The sequence below is a fragment of the Eptesicus fuscus genome, chromosome 8, assembly GCF_027574615.1.
Source record: "Eptesicus fuscus isolate TK198812 chromosome 8, DD_ASM_mEF_20220401, whole genome shotgun sequence".
NCBI classification, from domain to species: domain Eukaryota; kingdom Metazoa; phylum Chordata; class Mammalia; order Chiroptera; family Vespertilionidae; genus Eptesicus; species Eptesicus fuscus.
This window is the reverse complement of record NC_072480.1, coordinates 104,368,307-104,381,492: the sequence shown is the minus strand read 5'-3', so window position 1 is coordinate 104,381,492 and position 13,186 is coordinate 104,368,307. Positions and strand designations below refer to the sequence as shown.

At 52.4% G+C, this 13,186-nt stretch overlaps 1 protein-coding gene across 1 annotated transcript in view; it reads right to left on the bottom strand.

The window, feature by feature from the left end:
• The window catches only part of MCPH1 (microcephalin 1), a 107,214-nt gene that overhangs the window by 75,839 nt on the left and 18,189 nt on the right, over window positions 1–13,186 (bottom strand). The window contains exons 10-11 of the mRNA XM_054720198.1: window positions 12,423–12,460; window positions 11,061–11,223 (exon numbers count right to left, since the gene is read on the bottom strand). Coding sequence (XP_054576173.1) covers window positions 11,061–11,223; window positions 12,423–12,460 — 201 coding nt within the window. The remainder of the gene's footprint in view (window positions 1–11,060; window positions 11,224–12,422; window positions 12,461–13,186) is intronic.

Here is a 13,186-nt window from a genome sequence, read left to right as displayed (position 1 = left end):
TCTAGAGGATAGATTTGAATCTATTAATTAAATATGTCTTGTATTTTATTTGAAATATCTTTAAAACATAAATGTATTACTAATCTGAGAAATGCTAAGTATTTAACTTGCCACCTAAAATTTGAGGCTTCTAAGAGTTAAAAGTTCAAATTAAGTTGGGAGAAATTACGTGGTTGTAAACAATGCATAAAGTATAGAAATTCATTTTTTAGAAAAGTAATTCTTGTATTTTCTCTGGAAAAATTAGTTGTTCAAAATATACTGTAGTCTTTGTGTAACATGTGTAGTAAAATTTCACCTTGAATATATTTTATTGGTCTGATAAAAAAAGAGGATTAATTGGTCCAAACAAAATTTTTAATATTAAAACCAGTTTAAATTTAATTAATGTCTTTTAGAATAATTACAAAACGTGTGTTGATAAACATTAATCTAAGAAATGCTGGCTGTTTGCTTTTTGGTAATTATTGAAAAATTAAGGTTTCTAAAAGTGAAGAATTCTAATACATTAAAAAAAAAGGTCTGCACAATTTGCTGATGGGGTGACAGAAAGAAAAAATATTGGAGTGGAGATGCTTAACGTTTTGCACTCGGATGTCGAGTGTGACTCGACACGGTTAGCATCGGTAGCAGCTCTTTTTATACTCTTTGTATCAATAATTTGAAATATAAAAAAATCCAAATAAATAAGTTTGTATGAAAAGAAACTCCAGTTTTTTATTCTACTGCCGCGCTTTGTAAAATCTGGGGTATTAAAAAAATTAAATCCCGAGTAGAATAAAGGAACTGAGAAAAAAGCAAGCGAGTGCAAAGGGTTAATGGAAGGACTAAGGCATGGTTATGCATTTTTGAAGGACATAGAAAGAAGATTTGAAGGCTAATCTGAAAGTGTGAAATTTGTGAAGGTTGTGTCTGTGATAAGAAGGAAAAGAGAAATGTTAAAATGAAATTGATTAAATGATACGGGCCAGTAAGCCAGGACAAGCAGAATAGAGAAACTGAAATATTAAAACAGCAGTTTGCAACCATCTAGAAAACTCTGTCTTCCCTAAACCAAGGACTCTTAACCTTTTGCACTCGGATGTCGAGTGTGACTCGACACGGTTAGCATTGGTAGCAGCTCTTTTTATACTCTTTGAATGTATCAATAATTTGAAATATAAAAAAAATCCAAATAAATAAGTTTGTATGAAAAGAAACTCCAGTTTTTTATTCTACTGCTGCGTTTTTTTTTTAAATCTGGGGTATTTAAAAATTTAAATCCCGAGTAGAATAAAGGAATCAAGAAAAAAGCAAGCGAGTGCAAAGGGTTAAGAGTAAATGATTTGTATTTTGTATCCCTAAACAGAGGGTAAATAGCTTATGCCAAAGTACTCAAGGAGACTGATAACAGAAATCCAGGCCTATATAATAAAAGCCCAGCGACCGCAATGGTGAAATGACCAGAATGACCAGAGACCAGACAACCATGGCCCCTCGCTCAGGCCAGCCCGACACCCAGGGAGCAGTTAATGGTGCCCCTAGGCAATGCGATAGGGTGTGAGTTTGATGGGGGAAAGTCAAAGAAATAGGGGGGAAGGTTTAAGGGTCTGCAGGGTTGGGGTGGGTGGCCCGGAGTAGGTTTGGAGTGTGCTGGGGAAGGAAGAGTAAGATCCGATTGGAAAATGGCTCAGCACAGTACTTTTCTCATTGCCAACCGGGATGGCGCCAGCCGTGGACTGAATGGGCAGTTGTTTCATGACACGGGTGGTTGTTTCATGACACGTTCATGGCAGTGGCAGTGCTCCCGAAACTTCAAATTCCAAATAGTAAACAGCCATCAGCATCAAAGAACAGAAAAATCCTCTCCAACTAGAGGCCCTGGACGTTGCAACGTGACTGAAGGAAACACCGCTTACAGAGGAGCTAGAAAAACCGCAAGTATTCGACCAGAGGATTGTGGGATTGTGGAGGACGCCTACGCCTAGAACGTGAGCCTGTTATTGCACATGTACATAGTCAGCCCGACAGTCCTGTCTCTCAGTATTTGGACGTGACTCCTGGCGAGAAATTATGTCGATTCAGGTTTGCTGTTCCCTTGCGGCGAGGAAGATCAGAATTAAAGGTTTCCTTTGTTGCCTTGGTTTGAAGAGGAGGAAAATGGGATAGTGATGAATAAGAAACTTTGGAAATAGTGAAGGGCAGTTTGTTCAGACTGTTGAGAGCTCAGAATTACAGTTTAATTGGGATAGAAACCCTGCTCATAGCACTAAGTTTTTTGGAGACTGCCTATTAAAATATTCCTGGTTGGAAAGTGCAGAATACCACGGCCCCTCGAATAGGCTGGCCCTGCCCCCCAGGGAGCAGTTAGGGGCGATGAGACAGGCAGGCAGAGGCGGTTAGGGACGATCAGGCAGGCAGGTGAGTGGTTAGGGGTGATGAGGCAGGCAGGCAGAGGCGGTTAGGGGTGATCACACAGGCAGGGGAGTGATTGGGGACGATCAGGCAGGCAGGCGAGCAGTTAGGACCCAGTGGTCCTGGATTGCGAAAGCGTGCAGACCTGGCTGAGGGGACTACCCCCACCGTGCACAAAATTTCGTGCACCAGGCCTCTAGTTAGTTATATATAATCTTTTGGTAAAACCCTTCCTAGGGTTTTAATTTTAGGAAAAGTTTTTTTTTTTTTTTTTTAACCTGGAGTTGGCTGTAGGTGGTTCCAATAGGCCCTGGAATGCCTCAAGATCTTCCTACAATGGAAACTAGAGACCAATTTCTTAAGAACTGTGTACTGGGTATCTCTTCTACTTTAATCTCTCTCAGGTTAGAAGGCCCCCTGACCCAAGGCCCTCTTGAGCTTCCGGTTCATCACCATCGACCAGAAGACTACGTTTGTTCTAATCAAGATTTGGAAGGGAAGCAAGTTGGAACCCTCCTGGGAAGGCCCTTACCTGTCTTACAAAGACTGCTGTTCGGAATGCAGAGCGAGGTTGGACCCATCACACATGGGTTAAGGGCGGACACACCTCAACTTGAACAGCCATACCAGGACATATCCCCTTGAAACTGACGCTAAAAACTGGGAGCGGTCTTAATAACCACCATGTACTGTGCTCTATTTGCTTTAGGAATCTGGCAAATTGCAGGGGCTTACAATGTGGGCTGGAGAAATGTGTACAATCTGGATCTTGCTTACCCAGTTAAGTTATTGGTTATAGATAACTTGAGTATTTCAGCCTCTAGGTCAAAGATTGGCTAGGACTAGATTTAGGAGTAGATGTCACAGGCCAAGATCCCCTAGGCCCGTGGTCGGAAACTGCGGCTCTCGAGCCACATGCAGCTCTTTGGCCCTTTGAGTGTGGCTCTTCCACAAAATACTGTGGCCTGGGCGAGTCTATTTTGAAGAAGTGGCGTTAGAAGAAGTTTAAGTTTAAAAAATTTGGCTCTCAAAAGAAATTTCAATCGTTGTACTGTTGATATTTGGCTCTGTTGACTAACGAGTTTGACGACCACTGCCCTAGGCCACTGCCACCACCATGCAAATAGAAGTAGGATATAAGGGAACGAATGCCTGGGTGGAATGGATTAAATATTCTGTATACGCCCTGAATAAAAGTGACTGTTATGCTAGTGTGGCAGGAAGGCTAGAGGCCCACGTGGTCCCATTCCCATTCGGATGGACCTCAGACAGTAACGGGATGGAATGTGTGCTTGCCTTGTACCCGGAGGAAACGATCTGGGGAAACACTTCCTGTAAGACTCTCGCCCTGCTGTTCCCATTCAACAGAGGTAAAGAGCTAGGACCTCCCAGAACGATCCGGCCCGTCCTCCGACGTAAACTATGCCTCCTGCATCTCAAGGGGGGAACAGTGCTTGGAGTTTATGAGAAATGTATCCGGATGCGTAAATGGCCGAGTATCTTCAGAAGCCCATTGTGCTGCACTGTGGGTTCCCTGTGCTAATGTCTGGTGTGTCATGGGGGACCCTGACTTGTGTCCTTGACCAGCAGTTGGAGTGGACCTTGCGCTTTGATACAATTGGCTATCCCTTTCCCTTTGGCATATCGTAACCTTTTTCAATGGACAGACAGACTAGGAAGGGGAGAGAGAGTCCGGGGGGCTCCTTTGATCCCCATATACACACAGACCCCACTGGGGTTTCCAGGAGGGGTGCCAAGGAGTTGAAGGCTAGAAATAGATTGCTGCAGGGTTTGAGTCTGTCCGGTGTTGGTGGCCCACTGTGAACAAGAATGTGGTGGATTAATTATATTTTCTAGAACCAGCAAAGGCTCGTTAACTACACTCGAGACGCAGCTAAGGGGATAGTGAGCAGCTAGATGCCAGCAGCAGGGTGACCTGGGAGAGTAGGTTGACCTTGGATACGGTTCCGACAGGAGGAGGAGGAAGATGTGTCACGTTGGGGCCAGTGCTGCACATTCACCCTGACAACACAGCACACGGACCGTCACTGAGCCTGAGGCACCGGCAGCTTCAGTGACGCGTGAGCTGGAGCCTGGGGCCTGGGTCCTTTCTCTGATGCACTGGAGCGATGGTGTCCACTTCACCCCTTTGGTTAGGGGCTACAGTGACGGGGTGTCCCATCGTCCCATGTCTTATCCAAGGGCTAATCGAAACCACACTGACCAAACAGCAAGTCAGTCTTCTCCTGGACACTGCAGAGCAGGAGAGTCAAGGGGTGTCAGCCGAGTTTGAAGAAAAGAGTTTAAATAAAGAAAAGGGGGAACTGTGAGAAGAAACAAGTCATCTTTTCTGTCAAAGAACAGTTTGGACAGCCGCCATGTTGGTCTGTGTGACTTGGCAGCCGCCATGTTGGCCGCAGGGCTGGCAGCTCCCATGGGGGCCGCCATTTTGAAACAGCAAAGGCCAACTCCTCCCTTGGAATTAGCCAATCGCGAAAGACTGCGCCTGAGCTCCAATGAAGAGCAAGGGGCAGGTCACGTGCATCAGGGATGATAAGTCCCAAGCAGACCACCTGCTTGGTGTGCGCATGCTTCCAGACCATGTGTGCGCCCCCTTCTACGTAGAACTAAAGATGTTTGCCTGCTGCCTGGCTCCCGAGTATGTTTTGTGTTCCACCAGGACTTGGGGGGCTCGCCTTATTTCTAACAGTTCTAGGAACACTTGGGAGAACACAGCAGGTAAAGAAAAGGGGGCCCAGCCCGGCCAGCATGGCCCAGTGGTTGAGCGTTGACCTATGAACCAGGAGGTCAGGGTTTGATTCCTGGTCAGGGCACGTGCCTGGGTTGTGGGCTCGATCCCCAGTGTGGAGGCAGCCAATCAATGATTCTCTCTCATCATTGATGTTTCTGTCTCTCTCTCTTCCTTTCCCTTCTTCTCTGAAATCAACAAAAAAAATTTAAAAGAAGAAAAAAGAAAAGCGGGCCGCTGGAGAGAATACGCCAACAATGTTGTTGGCATAAGAAGAATTTATACTGTACAAAACACCAGCTGGTTAATTAAAACCAAACCTGACACTTAGCACCTGTGCCACAGGTTTAACCCATGGGGATCCCGTTAATTCCAGTAGTTCACAAGTCTGCTTTACACCCCACTTCCACCACCAGGAGTGACCGACCGGGCCGTCTTCACCTGCCAGCCCTGCCACCTTCCCCCTCCAGCAGGCAGGTGTAAGGACAAACATTTGCATTTGCCAAGCTTTTCTTTTCTACAAAAGAACTCAAACAATAATCGCCTTTTTTTTTTTGTTTGTTTTTTTGTTGCTATTTTAAGCTAACACCAAAATTACAGGATTTTTCTCATCAGACTTCACAGAGTCTTTGTCTCAGCTGTGAAGGTAACTGATATTCTCAAACAAGCACCCTTAAGAGAATTTGCTACTGTGTACACGGCCTTTATTTTCTTCTAGAGGGAGGGTATGTGTCGCTCCCACAACCAGACAGTGTAGTGAGCTGAGAACCCAGAACTCACGCCACTGGGTCAAACCAACCTCTACCGCTTCACAGCTTGTGACAAAAGACAAGCCAGAAAACCTCACAAGTCCCTGTGAGAACGAAAGCATCCCTGTGGTCAATGAATCGCCATGCACAGAAGTTCTACGTGGGTTGAACTTGGGGAGCAAAGACCGGGCTGTCAATAGTATAATTTTTAATAATAAATAGCGGAGCGCTTATGTCCTGGACACTGGGGCCAAAATCAGAGGAGATCTAGACTTCTGAGAAGACATACTTGGCCCGGCGAGGTTTTCAAGGCAATAACCTGGGTTCCAAAATAAGCCATTCCTCGTATTTCCAACCATCTCAGAACACCAAGGAATACTTCCTGTAATTCTATCGAGTTTCTTTAAAAACACAAACCTATGCAGCAGATGCAATGCTGCCTCCAAGAGGCCGCTTTCCGTCTGTGAGCCTGTAATGGAGAGCAGCTCACGCTACACAATGAACCATCTGAAAGGGCCTTCAGCGGACTCCCAGGCTTTGCAGCCACTGCCTCGCCCAGCTTCAGGGCTTCTCACTCCCTGGGAGCATGCCCGGTGTCCACTGCGCACCCCCCGGACTCACCCATTGGACACGTCACACGTGCCCACCCTGCTCCTCTCCCTGAGCAGTGCTTCCGTGTCCAGGCACCCCAGGCCTCTCTAAGGTTCACGAACACTTACTGAGAGCTGCCTGAGCAGCTTACTGGGATACGGAAGCAGCTCAGAGGGTCTAACGGCCTCACTGGCCCGGACAAGGTGGGCATTAACAGTCACTCTCCCACCTGTTCACCGTTCAGACCCACGCACGCTGCGTGCAGTCACGGAACGAAGACACTGATATTAGGGCCCGGGGAGAGGATGACCCAGGCTACCTCGGGAAGGGGGTGCCTGGGAGAACAGGGGCTCGGAACTGAGGAAATGCTGAATTCAAGTTCAAAACTCCCCATTTCCAAGCACTGCGAGCCAGTGACTGAACCCCCAGCAACACCCCAGCTGGAACGAATTCACGCCCCGGGTCCCCAGGTCGACTGTGCCCACTGGGCATGCACTGGCCTCCTGACAGGGCAGCTCCGAGCCCAGGAACTTTCTAAGTGAGGACCACGAACGTGGTCGGGAGCAGCCTGTCCCCCACCCGCTCGCTGCCCCCAGCACCGCCCTGGGCAGCGCGGTCCTGGACCAGCCGCCTGCGTCACCTGTGAGCTGGCAGCAAAGCAAGAAGCTGGGCCCAGCCCTACAGAATCAGGACCTGCACTTTAAAAAGTCCGGGGCTCGTGTGTCTTTAAGGCTCAGAAAGCACCACGCAGCTGGCCCCAAAGTGGCACTAAACCAGGGCCTCCACACGACCTATGTGACCACGACAGAGAAGATAAGCAAAAAAGTCCTAAAAATAAATAGCTAGGAACCCTTTCCCTTTTTGAGAGATGTGAGCAGACAGACACTAAACCTCAGATGGAGGAGCGAGGAAGCCGCACGCGGACACGGCCGATGGCGACAGCAACGCACAGCGATGCTGAAACGGGCTATTCTGGGGTTGGCGAGCCTCGCGGCGCCCTGGCAGCCACGTCTTACGTCTCACTGAGCACGGAGCAGGGTGACCCAGCCTCTCTCCAGCAGTTACATGCGAAGGCCAAGCGTCTTTATAAATAGCACAGGCTCCTATGTCCCTTATCAAAATGAAAACAAAAATAAACATGCTCATTCCAATGCAACCGAGACAAACAGCAGGGGCATCCCTTCACGAAACAAGCAGAATTATTCGCAGCGACATCGCCCAGTGTCAGGCGCTGGGAGCAACTCGGGTTCCTGCCCTTCTTCCCATGAACCTGAGCTACCCGAGCGCTTTTCTCACATGAGCACCAGGTCACCTGACTGTCCTGAGCTCTCACAAGGAACACACGTGTAAAGGACACGGCTGTAGTTTATGGTGATGCACGGTGCTTGCATGGGGCATTTCTAGCTCAGAGGCCAGAAGCAATTCTAAAACTCTTTTTAAAGAGCTTTATTGTTGAAGTATTACCGATGTCCCCTCTTTCCCCCATTGACCTCTTCTAGCCCACCTCACCCCCACCCGGCCCCCACCCCACAGCTGTCTGTGTCCACGGGTTATGCCTACGCCCATACCAGTCCTCTGGTTGATCCCACCATCGCTCTGAGATTGCAGCCTGTTCCAGCCTCCCGGTCTCTGGTTCCGAGATTGCCAAGTATGTTCAGTCATTTGTTTCCTCTCCCAGGTGAGTGCTGGCTCCGGTCCCCTGGGCCCTGGCCAGGTGAGCACAGGCAGGCGGCTCTGCCTTGAGCTACTCTCACTGACAGCAGCCAGGGCGGGACCCCCACCTCCTCCCGCGCCCCAGGCTCAGCTCCAGCTCCTCAGAGCTTGGGCCTTTCCAGTACCTGCTCGTGAGAGCAGCACAGCCCAGGTTAGATGGCCGCATGACGCCCCAGGACAGCGGGAAGGGTCGGCGGCGATGTCAGAGTGGCCCCCATCCTACCGAGGAAAGGCCTGCACCGACTGACAGACTCGGCACGCACCCACCGGACTCACCGAGCTCAGACCCCCTCTCCTACCCAACACAGGCTGACACGCCCGCCCCAGCTCCATCTCCCAGGCACGGACTCCACCCCAGGGGGCAGGAGAGGCGGGTCACTCTCCCCCGGAGGCCAGCAGAGCACGCGGGAGACTCCCAGCCAGGGACGGCGAGGAGCCCAGGAGCGAAGGGTCCACGGAGCCCATGCCTGAGCACAACACGACGGAACGTGGTGTCTCAACCTAAGGGGCCTGTGGTCCGGCCGGCTCCTCCTTCCCGCTGTGCCGCGCCCGCCGGCTGCCCACGGAAACGCTGCGCCCGCCGGTCCTCTCTCTCTACCTCCGGCCACCAGCCCGAAGCGGGAGACCCAGGGCTCTGGGCCGCCAGCGGGGAGTGGCTGCCAGCGTGCTTCCCCAAAGGAAAACAAATACGTGGCTTTTGTTGTAAAATCACCATAGTATTTGACAGACCACGTGGCCGCATACAAACGTCTAACTGGGAAGAACAGCTAGAACGCTACGAGAAATTTCCAGAGACCACCACACAGCCCTGAAATAAAAACATTCTCGGCCGTGTTTGTCTTGGAGGCAAGCTCACCCTGCTCGCCAAGAATATTTTAAGAATCCTCAACTGCACTGGGGACCCAGAAAAAGGGGGGACCACAGAGAAAGCCTGTCCTCCGCACAGAGGGGGGCTCCCCAAGGGTGTGGAGGACGCTGCCACCTTGGCCCTGAGAAACGGCCTCCGGGGCCACTCGGCGTCACCAGGCTGCGGCGAGCTCCCCCACTGTGCAGGCGGCAGCTCTTCTCCCTCCAACGCTGTGGAGCTGTCACTCCCTCAGGCCTGAGTGGCCGGGGCTTCCTCCAGCAGACCCTGGGGACCCGGTGGGGCACCCGCAGCTATTAGCCACATGCTTTACCCCGCCCCACCTTCCTCACTCAGCAGCGAACCCCACAGGCAGGCGAACCTTGCACCTGGCTTCTGCTCCGCTTCTGCAGAGGGTTTGTGGGAGGCCCAGGCCGCACCCTGGGGGGCGCAGAGGTGCCCAGGCTGGCACAGAGCCATCTCCATAGATGCAGGACTTCTTCCTTTGGGACGTGAGGGGAGGAGCCACCAACTGAGGAGGACACGTCGTGACCGGGAGAGAGAACAGGGCATCACTCATAGAAGCCGACTTACAGGTGCCATCTCACGCCCGTCCGTGGGGGTCAGTCCTGACATCTGATCAGGCACAGTGACCACCAACCACCACCGATGTGGACAGAGTGTTCCAGGCCATTTCCCTCCCACTCGTGACTCTAAGCTCTGATGTCTTCTGCTTCCCAGGCCCGAGAGCCGGCCCAGAGCTACCGCAGGGCAGAGCGAGGCCACAGCGGCTCTGCAGAGGGCGCACCGACAGCCCCGAGCGAGCACAGGGCTACCAGGAGATGTCGCAGGGGAGGGGCCGGGTGGACACTTAGCAGATGCAAGAGCAACGCAAGGAACGGACATCACCACTCGCCCGACCGACCGCAGGCTTCGGAGTGACCGGGGTGAGGAGCAAGTAAAAGCAGAAATGGCAACAGACAATTTCAACTTCTACGAATAATGAAAACAATGATTTAAAAAAATAAATGGCCTTTAATTCACAGAAATGAGGGCAAGTTATGTTACAGACAGATGTGTGTAAGACAGAACATGTCTAAGGGGACACCTGTACGTGGCTCACCCTACGTGATGTGTGTAAGACGGAACATATCTAAGGGGACACCTGTACGTGGCTCACCCTACGTGATGTGTGTAAGACGGAACATGTCTAAGGGGACACCTGTACGTGGCTCACCCTAAGTGAAGCCATCTGCAAAAACCATCAGCCAATTCTTGGGGCTTTTGAAACCACCCCCGATGTAGGTCACATGACTTCTCGCTCAGACGCGGGAAAATGCATGTAACTGTGAGAACATGCACAGGGAGTCTCCCTTCGCTTCGGCTCCATTCGGGCTTCTTCCTGCAGCTTAGGGTCCTCCCCGTGCCCATCCTCCCCGCTCCCCTCCCCCCCGAGATGCAGCCATGGCTGCAGGAAGGTGTGCAACAAACAAGGTGTGCAGGGCACGGCTCTCCTGCCCACATTTCCGGTGACCCAGCCCACTGGAGCACCGTCAGGGTCAGAAACTGTGGCTCAGCCACACCCCACACTCCCAGGAGGGCCTCAGTGGGAACACGGGGCCCAGCACAGACCCCCCACTCCCAGGAGGGCCTCAGTGGGAACACGGGCTCAGCCACACTCCCACTCCCAGGAGGGCCTCAGTGGGAACACGGGCTCAGCCACACTCCCACTCAGGAGGGCCTCAGTGGGAACACGGGCTCAGCACAGACCCCCCCCACTCCCAGGAGGGCCTCAGTGGGAACACGGGCTCAGCACAGACCCCCCCCACTCCCAGGAGGGCCTCAGTGGGAACACGGGCTCAGCACAGACCCCCCCACTCCCAGAAGAGCCTCAGTGGGAACATGGGGCCCAGCACAGATTCCCCCACTCCCAGGAGGGTCTTAGTGGGAACACGGGGCACAGCACAGACCCCCCACTCCCAGGAGGGTCTCAGTTGGGAACACGGCTCAGCAGACTCACCCACTCATAGGAGAGGATCCAGCAGCCGCGCGCCAGGCCCAGCAGCACGTTGAGGGTGCGCAGCGCCTGCCCGGCCAGCACATGGGTGGTGCTCTCACACACTTCTCGGGCCAACGAGAAGCCTTTCAGTTTGGCCACGACCCGGGTGACGATGCTCTGCTTTCTGTCAAAGAGGAAAACAGCACCGTCAAGGTCTCCTGCGCAGGAGCATCAGGCGACACAGCCGATCGCAGAGGAAAGGACAGCTGCGCTGCTGCACCGATTTCAGCTGCGCTGGCCACGTCTCAGTCTCCTTGCAGCCCACAACTAGGAATCCGGGGGAGACGGGACGTCAGCTCTCACTCGAGGGTCACTGTGAAGGGCTGAGTGCAGGCCCGGCTGCGATGGCGTCGCCAGGTCCTAGATGGGTGGGAACGCAGCCAGGGAGTGTGCAGCCTGGGAGTGCGCTCACCAGCAGCAGGAGGGTGGGCCTGCCTCTCTCAGTGGCAGTACGGCAGGAAGGGACCTGGTCCTGCAAATGCGTGGAACTCGCACGCCTACTGCAGCCGGATTTTCACTCCCAGGAGGGCCTCAGTGGGAACACGGGGCCCAGCACAGACCCCCCACTCCCAGGAGGGCCTGTGGTTTCAATGAGAATCTCAAAACCTCAAAACCTATGGCTGATGTGAAGAAACACGTGTCCCTGTGAACAGGAATTCCAGATCTGTCACAAAGGTGGTGCCGCATTTCCGTTGGAAGTGCGTGCTGTCCAGCGGTTCTGCACCCTCCAGGACACATGTGGACGCTGCTCCAAGCACGAAGGGAGCCCCTGCCAGAGCCTGCCCAGAGCTTCAGGGAAATGGGCGCGAAGCTCCCCTGCTGAGCAGGTGCGAGTCCTGGGCTGGGTGCTCACACACGCGCCAGCTGAGCAACAGGGAGAGCAACAGGCGCAAGCCCTCTCCCGACTCTGCACCCAGCTTCAGAGCGGACCTGCTCGGTCTTTTAGTTTTTCAATCCTCACCCACGCTATTTTCCATTGATTTTTCAGAGGGAGTGGAAGGACAGGGAGAGACACACGGACTGGCTGCCTGCCACCAGCGCCCCTACTGGCCAGGGAGTGAACCGCAACCTACTTATGTGCCCTGCACCAGGCGACCTGCCAGGCCCGGCTGATGCTCCAATCACAGAGCCACGGCCAGGGCACACACAGTCTTTAACCACCTTTGAAGTGTCTAGGGATTTTCTAACTCGGATGTTAATGATAGAGCACAACTGAGAGACAGTCCAGACCTGTGGCTGCAGAAGCCCAGCTCACAGGACATGCAGGAAGCAAAGGCCAAAACCCTAGGCTGAGGAGAAGCCATCGGAACAGTGAGTACTTACTCAGCGGGCATGCTTGTCATGACCAACGTTCTCACTGGCTGGAGGGTTCAAAAGAGAAGGGAGAAAAAAAGTCAAAAATGTAAAAACATTTCCCACATAAATAAACATTAACATGTGTTTTTTTAAAGTTACATCGCTTAAAAATAAACATTTCAGCAAATATCAAAGGAAAATAACTTCGTCTTCCTGAAAACAAAGAGCCTACGAGACAGAGAGGGAGGCAGTACCCCCACACCAACCCACACCAACCCAGACGTGAGGTGGCAGGGAAAACCCAGGTCCCCTCCAGATGCCCGCCCCCCGGCAGCGACAGGCCCCGGCCACTGTGCGTGGGCTCACGGCTGCTCCTCTGGACAGACAGACCAGCTTTGTGGTCCATCATGAGTGAGTGAGCTCAACAGAGCCGTTAACACACGTCCATTTCCTGTGGTGAGCTGTAATGCATCTTCTAAAAGCCACCTTTGAAGGTCTCCCACGGACAAGGCCCAGGCTCAAGGGGCAGAAGCAGACGTCATGGCCAGAGACGCACACCCCGCGGCAGCTCCCCGCCTCCTCCCTCCCTGCCTTCCCCACTTTGATTGGCTCCCAGAGGCCCATCCAGGGGCCTTAGGACTGGGCTGACGACCTGGTTTTCTGAAGTTGCCTTTCCTCTCGACCAGTTTTTGTTTTGTTTCACTAACAGATACACAAAGGCAGGCCGTGGAGGCACTGTGGGCTCCGCACCAGACACAGCGAGGCGTGCCACAATAAAGCAAGTCACGCAT